At 40.8% G+C, this 20,848-nt stretch overlaps 1 protein-coding gene across 1 annotated transcript; it reads right to left on the bottom strand.

The window, feature by feature from the left end:
• Window positions 1–1,042: 1,042 nt before the first annotated feature.
• LOC108682898 (transmembrane 9 superfamily member 2) lies at window positions 1,043–19,335 on the bottom strand (the record flags this gene model as incomplete). Its single annotated transcript, XM_018172156.2, is given in 16 exon segments — window positions 1,043–3,350; window positions 3,648–3,819; window positions 6,904–7,167; window positions 7,930–8,089; window positions 9,097–9,274; window positions 10,261–10,319; window positions 10,767–10,916; window positions 11,631–11,780; window positions 12,489–12,730; window positions 12,902–13,130; window positions 13,521–13,625; window positions 15,563–15,684; window positions 16,347–16,468; window positions 17,076–17,211; window positions 18,671–18,767; window positions 19,268–19,335. Coding segments are annotated over 16 exon segments (2,322 nt in total), but the record flags the coding sequence as incomplete, so codon positions are not given.
• Between the last annotated feature and the right edge of the window lie 1,513 nt (window positions 19,336–20,848).

Below are 20,848 nucleotides of genomic sequence, written 5' to 3'. Positions count from 1 at the left end.
CTCAAACTCCTTTTTGTTTACTGTAGAATACGTTAGGAGAAGAACGTTCTATGAAGTAAATTTAGCTGCATTGTGTTCGTTGAAACGTTTACTCTCGTAATTAAGTATGGTGGTTGAGGACGCCCGGAATAATCTGCCTTGCTCAATAAGGAAAAGCTGGTTTTGATGATCAAGAGATTGTCATCAACTAAATTAAACGCGGTAAATTTGACCAGGCCACTGCACTACCACTAATAAAAGAACGCAGTAAAATATTGCCAGGTTTTTTACTCAAGCTTGGAATAAATCAAGTCAACGTGCTTGCGCGCGCACACAGTAAACGAATAACGGCTTTGTGCAGAATAAGATTAGACCAACTACTGTTGCTGGCGCATTTTCTCATTTATGGAAAAAATTCACTATTGTGCTCGCCATGTCCGTCTGTCTGTCTGTCCGTGACCTCAAGTTTTCGTCGACGAGAAAATGCGCTCTCTGTCACTCACTGCAGTGAGTACTGAGTTATATTTTTGTTGACATTCGCCCGGTCATCGGATGTGTGGTGATAAAATTGATCAACAAGTCAAATAAGGTTCCATAAAAACACTTGCGTTTCTCCAAACCAACGCAGCTAATCCGAGACAAGCCTAATGATATTATGGTATTCGTAGAAGTTACGATATAATAATAATTTCAATGGAAATTACCTTTGTACATGCTTGGAGAAAATGAAGTACATATACGATGTCGCGTGTAACAGCGAACGAATGATTAAACACAACAAAAGCTAATACTCAAAAAGAAAGATGTAAACGTGACACGCTCGCTAAAACTTAAATCCTTAATTTAATCACCACATAATGCCCTCAGCTCTTAATTGTTAGCTAACAGTACAAGTAGTTCGTTTAAATAAAAGCTGGTACGGAGAAGAGAGAAAAATTAAAGTATAGAAATAAATTATTTCCAATAATTTTTTCAGATGCAATTACATACGCAGCAGTTTAATAATTAGCTTTTGTAAGCGTTATGAATAGAGAGAAGGCCATTTAAAATATAAAGAATTAACTGAATCAAGACCTTTAATAATATAAAAACACAATAAGTAGGAAGCTTTCGTTACCAAGAAAACGAAAGAGAAGTAAAATATTCCTGGGAACCTAACCACATACGAGATGCCAACTTGAAGTCTAAAAGTGTCAATGAAACGTACAAGAAGAGCTGAACAAAAGCTTGGGATAAATAAAAGTATGCCTGCTCATTAAAAAATTAAACGACGAGATGTGTTGGAGTTCCGCATGAACGAAATAAACATTCATAATCAAATAAAGCTTATAGCTAACAATAATACACAAACTTAACAGCAGAAGTTCTTGCTTAAACATCGTCCTAATTACAGGCCTGTTGATGATACATTTCAGTGGAAGCAATACAAGATCAAACAGCACGCGGTGAATTATCCGGCAAAAACATACTTTTTCTATCGAACCCAGGATTCTTCAATACATGAAAATGCCACAGTTTTGGCTATCAATGCAATAGAGGTAGAAATATGATATAGTTGACGTGATTAAAATATATTTCAAGCATATTCATGTTTCGTGCACGAGTTGGCATTAATTACACACGAAGATAATAGTTAGGCATGTACGAACAGCACAGACCTGCATCTGGTGCAACTGCTTTGAAGCCCACGTAATTGCGGGTAACATGGAACCTTTACATTAGTATATAAAATCAATACATGAATCTTTAGGGCAGGACGTAATTTTATTGTAAAACGTACATTTAATAATTTTGTTGTTGCCGACCTTTCAAAATCAGACAGAAAGAATTCGTCATAAATACGCTTTGAGCAAAAAGTTTAAATACATAATGGTATATCAGAGCATCAAATAATTTCAATATGTTTTAACCATCATTAATTCATCAAAATTTTCTTTGACTAAGAATTCTAAACGATGCATGACGAGATATAGCTCGAGAATAACAGAACCGAATCATCATTAAACAACAATCATTAAGTTGAACTCGACCACAAAACTCGAATTAGGCGCAAAGTCAACAAGTGCTACAGCCTAGGTACTAATAATCATAACTACGTGAGGTTAGAATTTTTCTTTCGAAGTTACAAATATTCTCATGGTTGTAGCGGGATAAAGTTCATATATTGAACTCATAACAAATACATTAAAAACATATTTTTTGCCATTGCAGGTGAAATAAAATTTGCGGGTATATGGAGAAAATCAGTGAAACGCACACATAAATCACAGAATATCAGTGTATGTGACTTGGAATACTTCCAAGTTCAGCAATGAAAACAATCGCCACACGCATACAAAATACGGGAACAAACCCAGGATTTTCAATATCGTCAAGTGAATGCTTGCTGATTCCCTGACGCTTCAGACTGAGGAAAACTATCAAGATAATAGCAGCGAAGGGAATATTGATAATAATTTTCGTATTTTTCTAATTAAATTAGCTTAGTAAAAATGTACCACCCAGCAGCTAATGACAGACATTGATGATATATAGAACGGAAATAATTCACGCTTAGAAGGCGAAAGCGTTCGGGCACATCAGCATGAAATAGAACGAATTTTAATGACATTTCCAAGCTTTTTCTGTGTAAAAAATGCAACGCCTCAAAACCAGGTAATACCTACATGATAAATTGACTTGATATCGTAAGATAAACCAGGAGACCATCATGACAATTTATCGCTTCTAATCCCATTGTAGAGATCAGAAAGATCAACTTCTTCTAAAGCTTCAGGGTGAGTCCCCACAGAGTTAAAGCGTTCCTAAAAGTAGACATCCTCATACTCTTTGATTTGCGTGGAACAAAAAGTGGCTCACAAGCCGGAAAATATAAAGAAATTTTCTACTGGAATCATACGCCTGTGAAGAAAATCCTACACACGAGAGGCCAATTTTTTCTGCAACTTTCAGACAAAGAAAAAGGAGCACATATGACAATGTCTACATTATACAATAATTTCTACCTCCGTTCATTCTGCGACTGGCAACTGACAGTTAAGAGCGAGCCTGGATGGACTGACGGACAGAACAAAAGAAAATCTCTACATAGAAAACTAACTTAGTATCCAGATTTACTGTACTAGTTAAAAATATGAAATCAATTCGTAGTCTAATCCCTATTCAAATCCAATAATAAACTCCAAACGTTGCAGTACAAAAGTGGATGGTTAGCAGACAAGGACTACAAGGAAAATAATATTAAACAGCCCGCGTTCCATAATTATGATGCTCATCTCCAGCAAAGCTCGTACGGCGCACGTCTTAGTCCACCTTGACGACGCTGTAGATCTTGCGCACGAACCAGAAGCACGCGCAGAAACCGATCGTGCCTGGCGAGAGAGAAGTGCATTACTTATGGAGCAGTAATGCGCCTAAAATATTACTTCATGTAAATTAAGGCTTATCTGTGAAATACTAATTAATGGTTGATTGGGGTGAGGTGTATAGCGCTAATAAATTAAGAATAATCTGCGATATACTTAAGAATAGCTAATTCTTAAATTCTCTAATCTCTTAATCTTAAGAGTATTTAATCTCAAGTTTAGCGTATGGCGAGTCTATTTGCATAGTTAAAGCAGTAAATATTAAGTTTGGAGAACTAGGAATTGATCAACTCAAGGCATTACCTGTGAGTAGGAAGAACAAGAAGACCATGATGATGGTGTAGCCGAAGTAGAGCAACGTCGAGACGAAGCCAGAAATGTTCAGTTTGGTGGCAAAATAATGCACGCAGTAAATGAAGAGGTAGAACGCAGTGAATCCTGAAGTGAGGTAACTGCGCCACCACCAGTGGTAATCCTGCGGAAAATGGTAATCAATTATGAGAAACAATTAATGAGGTAACTACGCCACCACCAGTGGTAATCCTACGAGAAAAGGTATTAAATTATGTAGTAGTAGTAGTAGTAGTAAAAGATTTACTAGCGCTTCAGATAGCTATCTATTTCGTGCCGGAGGTGAGGTTTTCAGCTACGTCAAAGATGTCTGGTCTCTTCCGTCTTCAAGGCTTATAGCCTGATCCATTTTAGGCGCAGGGGCTGGGCGGTAGATTCCCTGCTCATGGAGCGAGGGTCCGCTCCGACTTCATGTATCAACTCCAGCGTAAGCTTAGTGAGGCTTGGTCTAGGTGATGACAAGGTGCGATTATAGTCTCGCTAAAGGCGGTGGTGCAAGTGCATATGACCGACCAGCGGGCGGTGGCGTTACGGGGTCATGCTAAATATCTGGCAGCAGGTTGCATTCCATCAGGTATCGTCTAAGGTTATCGGTTTCGAAGTTACTTCGCCGGTCCTCCCGCAGCACTCTAGTGAGCATCTCGTCATGATCAAGGGCGGATGTGTTGGAGTAGCAGTTTTGTCGGATGTCGTTGTGGCTAGGGCACTCCGCCAAGACATGCAGAACTGTCAGGGGCACCAGGCAGTCGTCACAATATGGTATAGGGCGCCGTTCAATCAAGTAGCCGTGAGTGAGGCGCGTATGGACAATCCTCAGTCTACACAGAGCTATCTCCATTTGTCGAGATCTCTGGTACGATGAGCTCCATGCTGATACACTGTCCTTGCTTGTTCTCAGTTTATTGTTTCTCGTGTTCAGGCACAGCTCGCGCCATATATGGTGAACGCTGGTCCTGATGCGGGGGTAGTGGTCCCGGCATGGGACGTCCTCCCTATAAATGGCCGCGTCCGACGAAGCAGCGCCCACCGCCGCCTCATCCGCCCTGTCGTTTCCCCGCACCCCCACGTGTCCCGGGACCCAGCAGATGCTTATCGTTTTTCCCGCCTCCACCAGGCGCAAAAGCCAGGCCAGAATTTCCAAGATAACAGGATGTTTGCTGTTGTAGGTTCTCAGGGCCTGCACTACACTTTTGGAGTCTATAAATATTGTAAAGTTACGTTCGGGGTGGTCATCTATAAGGGCCAGGGCACAGAGGACGCCAGACAATTCCACCGTATAAATTGAAGCGTTGGGGCTCAGTCGTCTTGATATTATTGTTGTGTCGGTCGTAGCCGCACACTCCACTGCGTCGTCCGACTTTGAGCCGTCAGTGTATATATGGGTCGAGTTTGTATGCTTTGTAGTTGCGTGGTCCAGGAAAAGGTTTTTCATCGCAGTTGCCAGAGTGCACCGTAGTCTTCAGATGATGGGATGTTATATGGAAATGGGTTTGCTTGGTCTTCGGTCATTACAGTGAGCCATGTTGGAGATAACGGTAGTTTTTTGAGGCGAGTAATCATCTGTAGCGTAAGCTGCGCTCGGCGGAGATACAATGGTGGTTCTCCACTTTATGCATAGAGGCTGATGGTGGGGGATGTTCTGTATGCTCCAGTACATATCCTGATGGCAGCGTTGTGGATTGGGTCTAGTAGCGCTAGTGTGGTTTTTCCTGTAAAGGCAGAAAAGGGTTACACGGTCAGATCTCCACGACTGTCCGGTTAGGTGCTTCAGCAAATTCATCCTCTTAAGGACGCTGCCTTTTAAAGCCCGCACATGGGGTCTCCATGAGAGTTTGTTGTCCCATATCATACCAAGAAATTTGGCTGTGGGGGACACAGCGACTTGCTGGCCTTGTAGGAAAAAAGGAGGGGGTTGTTCTTGAGAGCGACTTCGCTGGAAGTGCATAGCAACGGTTTTGTCGCTTGAGAATGAGAATCCGTGAGCCGTGGTCCACTGGTTTGCGCGGTTTATGGCAGTTTGTATTCTGCGTACGAGAGCGGGTAAGTATCGAATCGAGATGAGGCATAGATCATGAAGTCATCGACATAGAGCGAGGATTGTATGCTGGGGGGCAAGCTAGTGGTGACATCGTTGATGGCCATCAGGAACAGGGTGCAGCTAATCACACAGCCCTGTGGAACTCCCTGGTATTGCACCCACACAGGCGAAAAAGAGCCCCCCACCCTCACCCTGAAGGACCGCTCATGCAGAAACTCCCTGATGTATAGGGCCAGGTTGCACCTAATCCCAGCCTTGTGGATGGTCTGAAGTATGCCGTGTCGCCAGGTGGTGTCATAGGGTTTTTGCATATCGAAGAATACACAGATGATGTGTTATGTGAATTATGTGAAACAATCAAGGAGGTGAGAAACAATCAATGAATTATGAGAAATAATCAATGCGCCAGCGTTAGTGGTAATCCTACAAAAGATGGTAATAAATCGTGTTGAACAAGTGAAGCAACTTCGCCACACACGAAAATTTAATCCTGGAAATAAAACCAAGCAGTTTTGCTCAACAAGCACGCGAGGTAACTTAGCCAGGATTGTGGCATTGAGAACCATTTTTACTACTATTTTAAAAACATCGGCTCGTTCGGTGAAAAGAGCCGTATCTTAATACGGCTGTTTAGTTTAGGTAAGAATAAATAAAGGGAAACATGTTAGTAGATAAGAGTTCAACTGTATCGTTGGATAAAAAAAATGAAAACCTATCGCGTCGTCGAAGCATCACTTCACTCCCTAACCAAGAGATAACTCGAATAAAATGCAATGTAAAAAACCATATCAAGGAATGAACGATTTTACAAACAGACCATGCATTAGTCTGTCATCAGCAAACTTGCAGTTATAATTCCTTCCCGCAAAAAAAATTTGCACGAATACCTCCATATCAAAGTCATCAATTGTTTCCTACTTCAAATTTTATTTGTTGATGAAGTGACTTTAGAAAAACATTATCACTTCATTTTTTTGATTTCCCATGCGATTATGGCATATCGACTTTAAAATTGAATTCTCCCTTCTAGATAATTTTTCTTCGCACATTATCATATGATAATCTACTGCACTAGAATTGTCCTAGAATTGTGCTCGATACAATATTTCTCATTACATTTGTTTGCATTAAAGATTTTAAAGAGATAAAATTGAGGAATTAGTGGCGCACCTCAGCACAGAGATGGAAATAGCAGAGAAGTATGGTAGTCTCGCTGCACGTGATGCACAGAATGAGGAACACGAGGAACAAGAAGCCGAACATGTAGTAGGTCTGGTTGGACCAGATCGAGTTCAGGATGAAGAACAGCTGGATGAAGATGCAGCCAAACGGCAGCACGCCGCCCATCACGCTGCCGGGCAGAGGCTTCGTGTAGATGCTCTGGTCGGGGATCTGGCGCGGGATCTTGTTCGTTCGTACTGGGTTCTCCAAAGTCTGGAATACGACGCTCATGTTGAAATAATTATAAAGTTAATCCGTTCTTAACAATGTTAGAGGCTTACAATCTGGGTTCTAGAATGTTTGAAATGCACACGACGTTTAAGAACCTGGTTATGAGTTAGTGTACAGGATGAGATGTGCAAATCAAACAATTTCCATAGCAAATTCAGTAGGTTTTCTGCTTTGTTGGGTATAGGCTTCAGTAATGTTGGGACGGTTTTAGAAAATTTAAACGCCACACAAGCACTGTATGATCAAGGTAACATTCGAACCGTATTCCAAGTAAATCGTCATCAAGCCATAATCACAGACAATTATCTCCTATTAAAATTCCGGTTCACGTGTGATCAGAGTAAATTTCTCTTGAGCAATAAGAGGTGGATATTTGCAATTGTATTAATAATTGTTAAGGGGAGCGTCTACCCTAAAATTGAAAATTTCCACTTTTTCGGTTTTTATACTCATTTTAAAGCTGACATTCTGCCCTATCCAATGGTACCACTGCCATCTCTCTACGTTGATTTATGATTTCACGACATTTCATGAAATGTACCAAGTTTCAAAGTGATCCGTTCGTAAATAACCAAGATAAAATTTGGGGTAGACGCTCCCCTTAACTCCTAAATATTAGTAAAACATTTGCGGCGATATTTTGTGCAACTTCCCACATATACCGCTCTCGAGCATGCTTCAAAGCTTCTACTATTTCAAGTAGGCATATACCACAAAAGTTATAAAATAACCACTTGCTCGCACCCTTTTCCTGAAACCGAAGAAGGCGCCGACGAAGGTGAGAGGCACGGACACAAGGAACCACAGCGCCAGCAGAGCGATGAGGGTGGAGAAGGGCACCGCGGCGCTGCTGCCTTTATACGCCAGGATCAGGTTCAGGAAGAAGAAAATGCCGAACACGAACCTGGAGGCACGAATATATAGTTAGTAGGTATTTCCAGAGGTAAACCTATAACAGTTCCGAAATTACCCATTAGTTGATAAACAAGCTCAAATGAAGAGCGATCGTTTTGTGGATGATAAAATAAAATAATGAATATATAGTAGTAAATAAATTAATATAATAATAAATAAAAAAGTTGAAAATGAGCAATACAAATGAGCACGCGGCTTGTATGATATAAAATTATTTTAGATGGGAAAATTCCATCGAACTCTATCTCAGGCATACGATGCCTGGGTTTCGACATGGAATACGATACGATATGGAACCATGTCTAGCTCGAATACTAGCCTCATTAGGGGTTTTAGTTTAAAAAGAAAACTTCATTTTAACTCTAACAAGCAAATCTTTAACGTTCCAAAGTCGAACTTTCTCCAGCTAAAAGCTAAAGGAAACTTAGACTTCCATGTTTAGCCTGAATATGGGGCAATTAAAAATTTATATTCTTCATTATAAAAGTGAAAAATTATATCCAATCATGTCTACTCCCATGATTTCACTAGAAATAGAAGTAAATTGAATCTACGATAATAACTTCAACAATTAATCTTATTTTATTCAGCATCAAGAAGAAAAAAAAGAGACATGTAACTCCAACCGAGATAACAATGGACATTTTATTGCAACTTTCAGCTTAAAAAGAAATGATGTTAATAATGGTCCTCTTCCACTTTAAAAACGATTTATTATACTCATCAAGTCATAAGTCAGATACCGAGAAGTACCAACTATAAATAATCAGAAAAATAATGACCAGGTTGTACCCAGGACAGAGCATGGAGGCAAAGCTACAACTAAATTACCGAAAATAAATATATAGGTACCCACTGCAGTGGGTGGCAGAGAGCGCATTTTCTCGTCGATGAAAACGTGAAGTCACGGACGGACAGACAGACGGACATGGCGAGCACAATAGGGCATTTTTTCATAAATAAGAAAATGAGCTAAAAACATGCATTATGACATACCCAGGGCAGAGCATGGAAGTAAGCAGTACGTTGCTCTTCCACTTCTCGCCCCCGAAGCTCTTGTAGAGGCGGGCGCTGGTGTAGCCCGCAGGGAAGCCCAGGCACACGTACAGCACCAGCACGCAGGTCATGAGAGCGCCACGGTTAGCGGGGGACAGGAAACCCAGGCACGCGAACACTGCAAAGACAGCAGCGTCAGTATAGGTCAAGTATACTGCCATTTTGATGTGTTAACCACGCGAACACTGCAAAGACAGCAGCGTCAGTATAGGTCAAGTATACTGCCATTGTGATGTATTAACCACGCGAACACTGCAAAGACATCAGCGTCAGTATAGGCCAGGCATACTGCCATTGTAATGTATTAACAAAAACAATCTGCTGCCAGAAATTACAAGAAAATGTCTGACACGTTGCCAACACTGCAGACGGAGAAGAAATGAAGAAATTGTCTGCTACTGTGCGCAATAAGGTATCTATGATAGATTATAATTTCGCGAAACTTAAGTGTAAACAAGGGCTAACACTAGCACAGAAATTTTGGTATAAGGGTAAATAATTCTACCATAGAAGAAATATGTCGCTGGAAACATAATTATCTAGTACTGGTGAACACTGGGCTCATTTTATACAAAGACTTTGTGTGGCTAGTAATAGTCAATACAAATCCTCATCCACAAGTGTGCAGGAATAGAGTTCTGGATATTAAGTTCTTATATGCTTAGCAAAAAAATTTCATGCACCTAAACTTTATGACACGACTGAAAAGCGTTCGCTTGTAGACATTAATACTTAAGCGCTTAAACCATAGGATATTGTAAGTTTATACCAGTACTATATAGCATCTAAAGAAAACACAGAAAAAGTATCAGAGCCAACTTACCAAGCGTGAGCGTTCGCATGTATACAAAATTACTTATGCGCTTAAACTATAGGATATGGAATAGTTTATAGCATGTATATTACACACAGAAAACTATCAGAGACAACTTACCAAGCGTGAGCGTTCGCATGTGCACAAAAATACTTATGCACNCGTGATAACCGGAACCGGTGGCTGTTAACGCTGATCACGGTGAGTTGTCTTACAATTTACAGCGCCTCGATAACATCATATAAGACTCCGACGTACTCGTAGAATACTCGTAGGGTACTCCGACGTACTCGTAGGGTTGCGCATGCGCGTGGTGGCAGGACGTGTTTGAAGCAGCTCCGTGAAATTCCTGAGTTTTAAGAATCCTAACGAAATTTTATAACAGGCTACGTGCCGAAATCATTCCCAAAGTTATAAAGTTCTGAAATGTGCATCGTGAAGACCAGCAAGTTGCGTAAATTGTAAGACAAAGCTCTCCAAATACATCGACCGCCTGCATAGCCAACCTTTGGATCCAAAATGGCGGCCTTCGTCACCGTTCGACTGAAAAAAAAAAACAAATATTCTAAGTTTCTGATACGCCTTATTTTCGCTTTGTAGCATGGATCAGTTCGCAATTTGGTGCATTCGCCTCCTGTTACTCCTTGCGCAAGACATTGAGAAAAATCCAGGCCCACCTAGATATCCGTGTGGTGAGTGTGGTGATTCTGTTGCGACTAGAGATCGTGGGATTGCTTGTGGCAACTGTGAGGTGTGGTATCACACCCGCTGCATCCGCATGAGTGACAATGTATACCTCGCACACACCACGCAGACCCCATGGATGTGTTTCTCCTGTGGAGTACCAAACTTCTCCGCGTCCTTGTTCTCTCCGGTGCCTGCGGAGACACTGCTCAGCTCCATCGGTAGTGGGACGCACGCCCCGCAGTTTGCATCCCATCCCTCACTGGAAGGCATCTCGGGGTCGTCATCCACGTCTGAGCACACCAACTCACCTGCCTACCACCCCTCCTCCCCCCACCCCAACTCCACACCATACCTCACAGATTTCTGCGCTGAGCCCATTGCTCGTGCACCACACACATCCACACCCGTGCGCCCCGTGAATTCGCCCAATTTCAACTCGACGGCTTTCTCGGCTGGGTCACAGGATACTTCCAACATCCCTAAGCCTGTCCATTCCTCATCTTTTCTGAGAACACTTGTTATCAACTTCCAGAGCCTACGGCCCAAGAAAGCTGAATTTCAAACCTTACTTGACGTCGCGGAGCCTGACATCGTGCTCGGTACAGAAACTTGGCTCAAGCCCGAAAATCTTAGCTCAGAATTCTTCCCAACATCCTACAACGTATATAGAAAGGACCGTCCAGGCGGCTACGGCGGTGCCCTTGTTGCTGTACGTTCCGGCCTCATATCCCATGAGATCTACCACAACTCGCCCGCTGAGGCTGTGCTGGTGCAGGTCCAGACGCAAAAGAAGAACGAACCACTCATATTAGGATCCTTTTACAGATCCCCCGCAGACACCTGCGACCAGCAAATGGCAGATATCATCAAAGTTATGAGCGAGGTGAAGACCGACGGCGTTGTCTGGCTCGGCGGCGACCTAAACCTGCCTGACATCAACTGGAAGGACCAGACAGTGACCGGGAGGCAGTACCCATCCAGAATCAATAAACTCTTCTTGGAGAAGGTTACAGACATGGGGCTCCTCCAGGTGAACGATAAGCCAACACTAGGCAAGCACATCCTTGACTTATTTCTCACAAACAGACCAAGTCTCATCACCAGATCCACCACCATCCCTCCACTTGGGGACCACGACATCGTCTTAGTAGACAGCCAAATTAAGGCAGCAGGTCGCAAACCCGTAGCTAGAACACTAAGCGTTTGGAAAAAAGCGGACTTTACCACCATCAGGTCCAAGACAAAGCAGTTTAGCCGTGACTTGTGCCGGTCGACCACGCAATCTGTCAACAAACTTTGGACGAGCATCCAAAGCCATCTTGTAGATATGATGGAACAACACGTTCCCACCATCAGTCGTCTGTTAAGCACCACCAGCCCTGGATCAACAACACACTAAAGAGACAATCCAGACGCAAGTATCGCGCGTGGAGAAGGGCCAAAACTAGCAACAGAGTAGAAGACTGGCATCACTTTAAAGTTCTGAAGAAAGGAACTAGAAGAACCAACAGACAGAGACAGAGCTACCAGCGATACGTGAAACAACTGCTAGAAAAAGACTCGACGAATGGCCTCTGGAGACTCATCAAGAGCAAAGGCAGTGATACAGTGGGTGTATCCCCCCTCAAACGCAACGGGCTCACCTTTAGTGACAGCATGACTAAGGCCGACATACTGAACGATCAGTTCTGCACTGCCTTTACTCGAGAGGACATGACCCACATGCCCATCCTAGACAGCAGCCCACACCCTACTATGCCTGAGATTAATATCACAGAAAATGGGGTCTACAAACTACTGGCAAGCCTCAACCCGAGAAAGGCTCCAGGACCAGATGGCATCCCGTGCCGGCTGCTGAGGGAGGTTGCAGAGGAGTTGGCCCCCGCTTTGACTCTCCTGTTTGTGAAATCCTTGGACACTGGCCAGGTCCCCCACGTCTGGAAACACGCCCTGGTCCAGCCTATCTTCAAGAAGGGAGACCGGAGCCAGGCCGCCAATTACCGCCCCATCTCTCTCACTTGCATCTGCTGTAAACTGCTGGAGCACGTTGTGAGATCTGCGATCACGGCCCACCTGGAGGAACACAAGATCCTCATCGACTCCCAGCATGGCTTCCGCAGGAATCGGTCATGCATCACCCAGCTAATCCTGACAGTTGAAGATCTTGCTGCCGAGATTGACCGGGCTGGCCAGACGGACACTATATTACTTGACTTTTCCAAAGCGTTCGACAAAGTACCCCACCAGCGACTGCTGTCGAAGCTGGAATTTTATGGCATCCGAGGAAGGACCAAGCAGTGGATCACCGGTTTCCTGTCTGGACGAACGCAGCAAGTGGTCGTGGAGGGGAAAAAGTCCAGTGTGGGCAGCGTACTCTCCGGCGTCCCACAAGGCTCGGTGCTCGGACCGACCTTGTTTCTTATATACATCAATGACCTTGGAGAAGGAATCAACGCCAGAGTCAGACTTTTTGCTGATGACACGCTCATGTATTCTCGCATACGATCGCGACCTGACGCGCAACGACTACAAGAAGACCTAGACAAGTTGGTAATGTGGGAACAAAAGTGGCAGATGGCCTTCAACGTTGACAAGTGCCACCTGCTGTCAGTCACCAGGAAGAGGAATAGAGTGCCCACTACCTACTCGCTCCATGGACAGGCGCTGGAACAAGTCCCCAGCGCCAAATACCTCGGCGTTGAAATATCAGAAACTCTGCACTGGGGGAAACATATCGAGGCAACTGCAGCCAGAGCCAACCGGTCCTGCGCGTTCATCTGTCGAAATCTTAAGGGATGCCCACCACAAGTCCAAGTTCACTGCTATAAAAGCCTCGTACGACCGCTGTTGGAATATGCATCACCGGCCTGGGATCCGCACCAGCAGCACCTGAGAACCTCCCTTGAGATGGTTCAACGCAGAGCGGCCCGCAGAATCCTGGGAGACTTTAGCCCCACTTCCAGTGCCACTGAGATGGTAGCCAGACTAAAGCTGGAAGAGCTCCGTCTGAGGAGAACGGCAGACAAAGCATGCATGCTGTACAAAATGCTGCATCGCCTAGTCGATGTCCAACCTCCTTCAGGACTGTGTCACCCAGTCACACGAGCAACAAGGGGGCACCAACAGAAGCTGCAGGTTCCACGCAGCAGAACCGACGTCCACCTTCACTCCTTCTTTCCGTCGGCCATCAGAATATGGAACTCCCTGAGTGCAGACGTCGTGGCAGCTACATCGCTACTTGCTTTCCAGTCAGCTGTACAAGGCTGGCTGAGGGCGTACCATAACTAAAACCTTTCTATCGCCTGTTTCTCCAATGTACTTATTTTTTTTTCCTAGGACGTTACACGTTCTCCAATGCCCTCATGTGCGTGCGCGCAACCGTTGGTGGGGGTTTTTCTTCAATTATGGAGTATCCACCGTATTATTATGAATATGAATATGTTCTAACAATCATTCAATGACAATGAACAATGATAATTTTGGACGCATTCAATCATTCAATAATGTTCTAACAATCATTCAATGACAATGAATGATTCAACGCATTCAATCATTCAATATTTGTTCATAAAAAAGTGACCGATGATTATTCAGGTTTCACAAAGCAATGATCTTAAACATGTATTTCTTCAGACAAGAGAAACATTTTCTAGCAAGTACACTGACACTAAATTAATTTCCAAAATGTAATCATTGAATTAAAACATCTAAGAAAGCCTAATTTTGGTCCAGCCAAAAAATTTGGGATGAGCTTAACAGGCACTGACTTACCAGCGCTGAGAGAAAGCCCCACTAAAAGATATAGTACATAATTATCCTTAAATGTCCAGTGATCACAAAATACAAGTGATCAGTAGATGTGCATTGACTGAATACAGTAGATGTGCAACACTGACTTCATTGAAACCATCAATTTTTGACACACCAGGACTCATCAAGGAAGTAAGAGATCATCGTAATTATCAATGATGAAAAATGTCGAAAATTCACGTTGAAGCACAGTTGCATCTAAATTGTGTTAAGAAAAAGCCCCCGGGCAATTTGCATGACCAGTTACATTTCAAAACAAACAATTTATAAACAGCAATGACATTAGTAGTAGTAGTAGTAGTAAAAGATTTACTAGCGCTTCAGATAGCTATCTATTTCGCGCCGGAGGTGAGGTCTTCAGCTACGTCAAAGATGTTTGGTCTCTTCCGTCTTCAAGGCTTATAGCCTGATCCATTTTAGGCGCAGGGGCTGGGCGGTAAAAGCGCCTGCTCGTCTATAACGTCAGCGCCCGCACGTCATACTATATATATATACTTTACTCAATTAAACTAATTTCGGTCTCTAATTACTATGTAGTTTTTATGATTGTATTTGAAATTGTTAGGCGAAAATAGCCTGCATGCCGAATTTCAGATCTCTAGAACAATCAGAAGTGGGCTAATTTTCGTTGTCAATGTTAACAACAAACAAACAAACAAACAAACAAACAAACAAACAAACAAACAAACAAACAAACAAACAAACAAACAAACAAACAAACAAACAAACAAACAAACAAACGCGAAGCCAAGCTAAGAAAAACGTGTTAAAAAGGTATAAGTAAACATGAAGATATTGTAGTAAATACGTGTTTACTATATTTCCAACCAAAAGATTAGGACGGTCTTAAGCCAAGAAGATTATTTAATATTTCTGTGGCGTAAACTGAATCATCATTAAGTAGCACTAGGAAAATGTAATAATATTGCATTTGTTTTAAAAAATAAAAGGCTTAAAATGATTGATAATTTCAAATTTATGCTGTTCAAAACATCAACAGTCAAACAACTATAGCATACAAAATTGAAAACTCCTGTTAGGTAAGAAAATTGATAGGGAAATACAGTATCAACAGCACAATTAATATACTCACACAAAATGCGGCCACCGTTGTCATTAAATCCCATGCCCCAGTCTTCACCCTTGCCGCTGTGGTAAGTGATGTTCAGGTCGATGTGATTGAAGATGTAGTAAGTGTCGGGAGTGCTGTATGAGTTCTGTAAATGAAGATTTTTATTTGGGTAAATAGTCATAACAGGCAATCCTTGGTTACACACATACACACTCAGTATATTAAAAACATATTAGATATTAGATGCCTATTTTAAAATAAATTATAATATCAGTTTTTGGGCAATCCTTGGTTACATATAAACACACCCAGTACTATATTAAATACATATTTTAAAATTAATTGTAATATCTGTTCCAGGGCAATCCTTGGTACAAATGTACCGTACTCAGTAGGTATAATAAATTTATGCATGTTTGATTAAAGACCAGAGCATACTTTTTATTAATAATCTTCTTATTATTAATCTGCTTTTGAATATCATGGTGCCAGCAGGAAATTTTGTTTGACTCATTGAAAAAATGAATAACCATACTTGCAAAAAAAACTTCTGCCAAATTACACCAAGTATAATAAATACATACATTTGTATAGAGTCAAAGCAGAGACTATTTAGACTCTTCCTCAAGTTCATTTTTGAGTCCTATACCGTAAGTAGTATCATGGATGCCAAAATAATCATATATAATAATTTTTTTTTAAATCTTGGTTGATGAGGAAATTAAAAATAAACCAATTTTAAAAAATCAGTGGTTTGTTCCTATGTACATACATATGTATATTAAAATAGTGTAATGCCTGTCTCACCTCAATGACGCAGGCATCTTTACGGTTGCCTTTAGCATCAACATAGCAGCCAACAGGGAAGCCTGTAGCACAGTAGGTGTTGTCTCCCTGAACCTTATAGCACCAAGTCACCGGCATGTTGTCTGGCAAGAACATCATGTGTGAACAATCTTATTCTAACATAATACTTAGAATTATTACACGTCATTCATAGCACCAAGTCACCGGCATGTTGTCTGGGGAGAACATCATGTGTGAACAATCTTATTCCAACATTATATTTATAATTATTGCATGTCATTCGTAGCACCAAGTCACTGACATATTGTCTAATCTGTGACAAAAACATCCCATATAAACTCATTTCGTGCAAGTCATACTAGCATTTCACAAAGTACCTAGTGTAAGAGTACCCACTAATAAAACAACATTGTCAAATAACAAGTACAATTTGCAACTGTAAACAGTGGTGCAACATGGTTGGATTAGTGTTACCTGCTGCTAAATCAAATATTCCACTTCTAAAGACTAGAAGAAACTACTGTATGGCATCTAAGCAAGAATCATGTTTGATTAGAGGTTAGAAACACTAAGAATAGTTGAACTACATTGTCAGATCATAACATTTCAGTAATTTTATAATAAAAAATAAATAGTGTATGCACCAGCTGATCTGTATTTGGTCAAGATGAAACACAAATTTGGTAGGAAGCATTATGTACAAAATTTTGCCTCTAGTCATTTACTTACCAACAATCCAGTGATGATGGTAGTTAAGGTTCATGGCGCTCTTTAGCTTTTCTATTTTGAGTTGATCTTCTCTGTTGGAAAAGTCGTAGTGTTTGGTGCAAACTTCTGCACACTGAAGCGGCTCTAGGAATTGCATCTGTTGGCAGAGAAATGATCTACATTACTGACTGATCTTGATGACTGCCTGACTGACCTTGATGACTGCCTGACTGACCTTGATGACTGCCTGACTGATCTTGATGACTGCTGCCTGATCTTGATGACTGCCTGACTGATCTTGATGACTGCTGCCTGATCTTGATGACTGACTGGATAATTTTGCTGACTGCCTGACTTATTTTGATGACTGCTTTACTAACGTTGATAAATTCCTGGGCAGGTACTTCCAAAATATTGCTAAGTGCTCATAGTAGCTTAAGTGCAGCATAAGTCAGCTAAGTGCATATAACTTCAAAAGATGGTACCTTCTAAACATTTCCGGACTGAGTTACGTCCGCAAAGGTATGCGTAACTTTCCAAAATTCAGAGGTCACGTAAGCAAGTTACGCACCACTTTTGAGTGGGTGAAGCGATTGGTAATCATTTAGTTACTAGTGTCTAGACTCTAGTAGCATTCTAAGGTAAATCTTCTAATTTTTATTTAGAAAAACAATTTTTAATTGCTAAGTAATCATATTAGTCATGCATTTAATGCATTTTTTCTCATTACAGCTCTTGATAGGAAACGATTCTAATTGGTAGAGCTAAACAATGAATAGTTTAAACTTAAATTGAATTCACATAAGTTTCACTCTCATTGTTCATTATATCATATTAATCATTAATTAAATACTTGTTTTGCTATCTTGAAATGGCATTTGTCATTGAAATTTTACAGTAAAAGCATATAAGATTCTTTTTAATATATAAAAATGTTTGAATAACTGAGCACAGAATCATGGCATCATGTGACTTGTAATGTAAATAAAGTATGTCAGCAATCTTCTGATTGGCTGATATGCAACGTGGTTTGATAGTATGTACGCTTTTAGCCAAGTCTTGCGTACAAAAGTTTTGAAGGTGTAAAAAATTGCAGTGCGTACGCTAGACTTATCTCTTCTGTGCACAAGTTTAAGAAGTTTGGTCCACTTTTCAACATTTTGAAAGTACCTGCTCTGGGCCTATACTTTCAAAAAAAGTTAAGAGATCGTAAGTTCACCAGCCAATCATTGACGGCCTTTCAAGCAAAATCCACCAATCATAGACAAGTAAATAGTGCGCAAGTACTTACGTTCACTTAGCGAGTTTTGAAAGTATGACCCCTGATTGTTTTCTAACTGCCAATCATCATGAGTGTAAAGTCAAACTTTTTAATGAGAATCTGTATCTGTGATACCTGCATCTGTACAAAACTGCCTGTATCTGCAACCTGAATCAGATCTGGTTGATTATTGTTCTAATGTAGAATAATCATAGAAACCTTGAGGTAACATACAAAAATACTCAAGAGAAAACAATGACAGCTACAAAAAATATATATATGTATGTAGGTATATTTTTTAACAAACAGTCATCCATGACAATGCATTATATATGCACATGAGCATGGACCTCACCTTGTATGGGGATGGCATGATTCTCTCCCCAAAGACAACTTGTCCCAGGTTCTCCACTGGAGTTTCACTGATGTCAGGTGAGGTGCAGAAGTCAAAGCTGGCAAAAGAAGTAGTTCAATACTTAAAATGATTTATAATAGTTTATAGTAGTTATAATAGTTTATAAAGAGCAGTTATCAAATATTATGGACAGCATGAGGTTATTATGTAGAACAGTTTGACCCTACAGAAAAAAACACTTTACCAAGAATAAAATAGCTATACTTTATACTACCATATTTTATGAGTAGAACAAACAACAGAAGTAAATATATTTACAAACCTAAATGCCCTGCATCTAAATATGCAAGATACTAGAGTAGGCACTTATATTCAACTGCAATATATTATGAATATTCTAAAGATAATAATCAGTAGTGAAATATATGAGTGGGAGGGATAACTCTCTCCTGAGGTCAGATATTTGTAGAATTCTCTAAATTTCGAACAATTTTGTAAAATACAAATATATATTTTATGGCACACTAAAAATCTATCCAAAACATTCATAATGCATATAGAAGATATTAAAACTATTTTCAAGTGCTAGGTACTCACTGTGTGTAATCATATGGAATGACTGATTCCTCAGAGTTCAGTCTGTTGACAAAAAGCTTCACTTCACTCTGTAGAGAGAAATACAGGTGATTTAGTATGTATGTATAAATACATTTGAGACACGTTTCTTAAGTAAGGACCGTTTTGTAATTAAAAAAGATGTGCAAAGATATCACAATAGATTTATTTTTACATGAAAGCCTGTACCTTCATCTACTTTTCTACATAATTTCCATGAGTATTGAGGCTCTTGTCATAATGTGGCACCAGTTTTTGAATACTCTTCTGATAAAATTTCTGCTGCCTGACTTGGAGGTGAAATTCCATAGGAACAGGCTATTCTGGGAAATTTGAGAGAAGCAACTGTGAATGATGAATGAGACAGAAATGTTTGTGCTTGTGGACAATTCCAAATTTCAGCAATTTTTATGGCCATACCTACTTTTGTTTTTTTTTGTAAGTTTGAAAAATGATGGATTTTCATACAAAATTTTTTATACAAGTATGGAAAATATTCCAGACTGGGGAACAGGTACAATTACGGATGTTTTTGTCATATTCTCAACCCAATGGACTTCTGTGGCATGGTGCCATTCTATAGTAAATATTAAAGTACATGAGCTTTTGGAAAATTGGGAGTGCTCTGTCATAATCTAGGAGCACCACATATTCCAACAACTTCCCCCCAAATTCCAGCAAATCACTGCGGCAGAAGTCCTGTTGAAAAAGTGACGTGGCTTCATGCCCAGTGCTAATTGGTCAAAGTCTGTGACCAATTAACAACTCGGCATGATATAAAGGTGCTGTATCGCTCCAAAGCGCTGCAAAGGATTTATAGATTGTCCAAACCAATAGATTATCAATGGATTTCCTATGAACATGATTCAGAAAAAATATTTGTGCTGTATTAGTGCACTATTGAAAAATAACCAATATAACTCATAAACATAGCTAGCATCAATCTGCTTGTCTATACGTGTGAAATCAATTATAGGAGATCCAAAAATGCAATTATTATTAACAGAAAGAAACTTGCGTGCTTGGCAGCCTCTGCCCTGCAGCAACAAGACGAGCTAGTGGCAGTTGGCAGGCAGCAATAGTGCTCTAAGTAGTCCCTTGTTGATTGTTTGATACTGCAGAATTATTCAACAAAGCTAACTATCTTGTGCTTTTGTTTTGTTAGCTTCTTCAGTTCTTGACAGCAAAAGTTAGGTAGGTATTTATATTTAAAGATATTAGGACATGTTAGATTCTTTAAATTCAACTCAATGCCAACTCGATGATAGCGGATACAACAATGTCAGTTCTGGAGAAGTATTCTTGATCTATGTATTTGGTATATAGTCAGATGGGGTAAGACAGGACCGAAATCTCTAACAAGCATGTAGCATCTATACCATGAATAAATAAAAAACCCTAAACCTATCACAAGGTGTAGTTATGCAATGGGCTTCTAAGCTACAACTCAGACTTTCTGCATACAACACAGTTTTCTGCACAGATTAAAAAAAGTGAGCTGGTCCCATCTTACCCCAATGGGGTAAGATGGGACCGGGCATGGGGTAAGACAGGACCAACAGG

The sequence above is a fragment of the Hyalella azteca genome, unplaced genomic scaffold, assembly GCF_000764305.2.
Source record: "Hyalella azteca isolate HAZT.00-mixed unplaced genomic scaffold, Hazt_2.0.2 contig5692, whole genome shotgun sequence".
Classification (NCBI taxonomy): Eukaryota; Metazoa; Arthropoda; class Malacostraca; order Amphipoda; family Hyalellidae; genus Hyalella; species Hyalella azteca.
The sequence above is the reverse complement of the archived record's forward strand: the minus strand, read 5'-3'. Positions and strand labels throughout refer to the sequence as shown.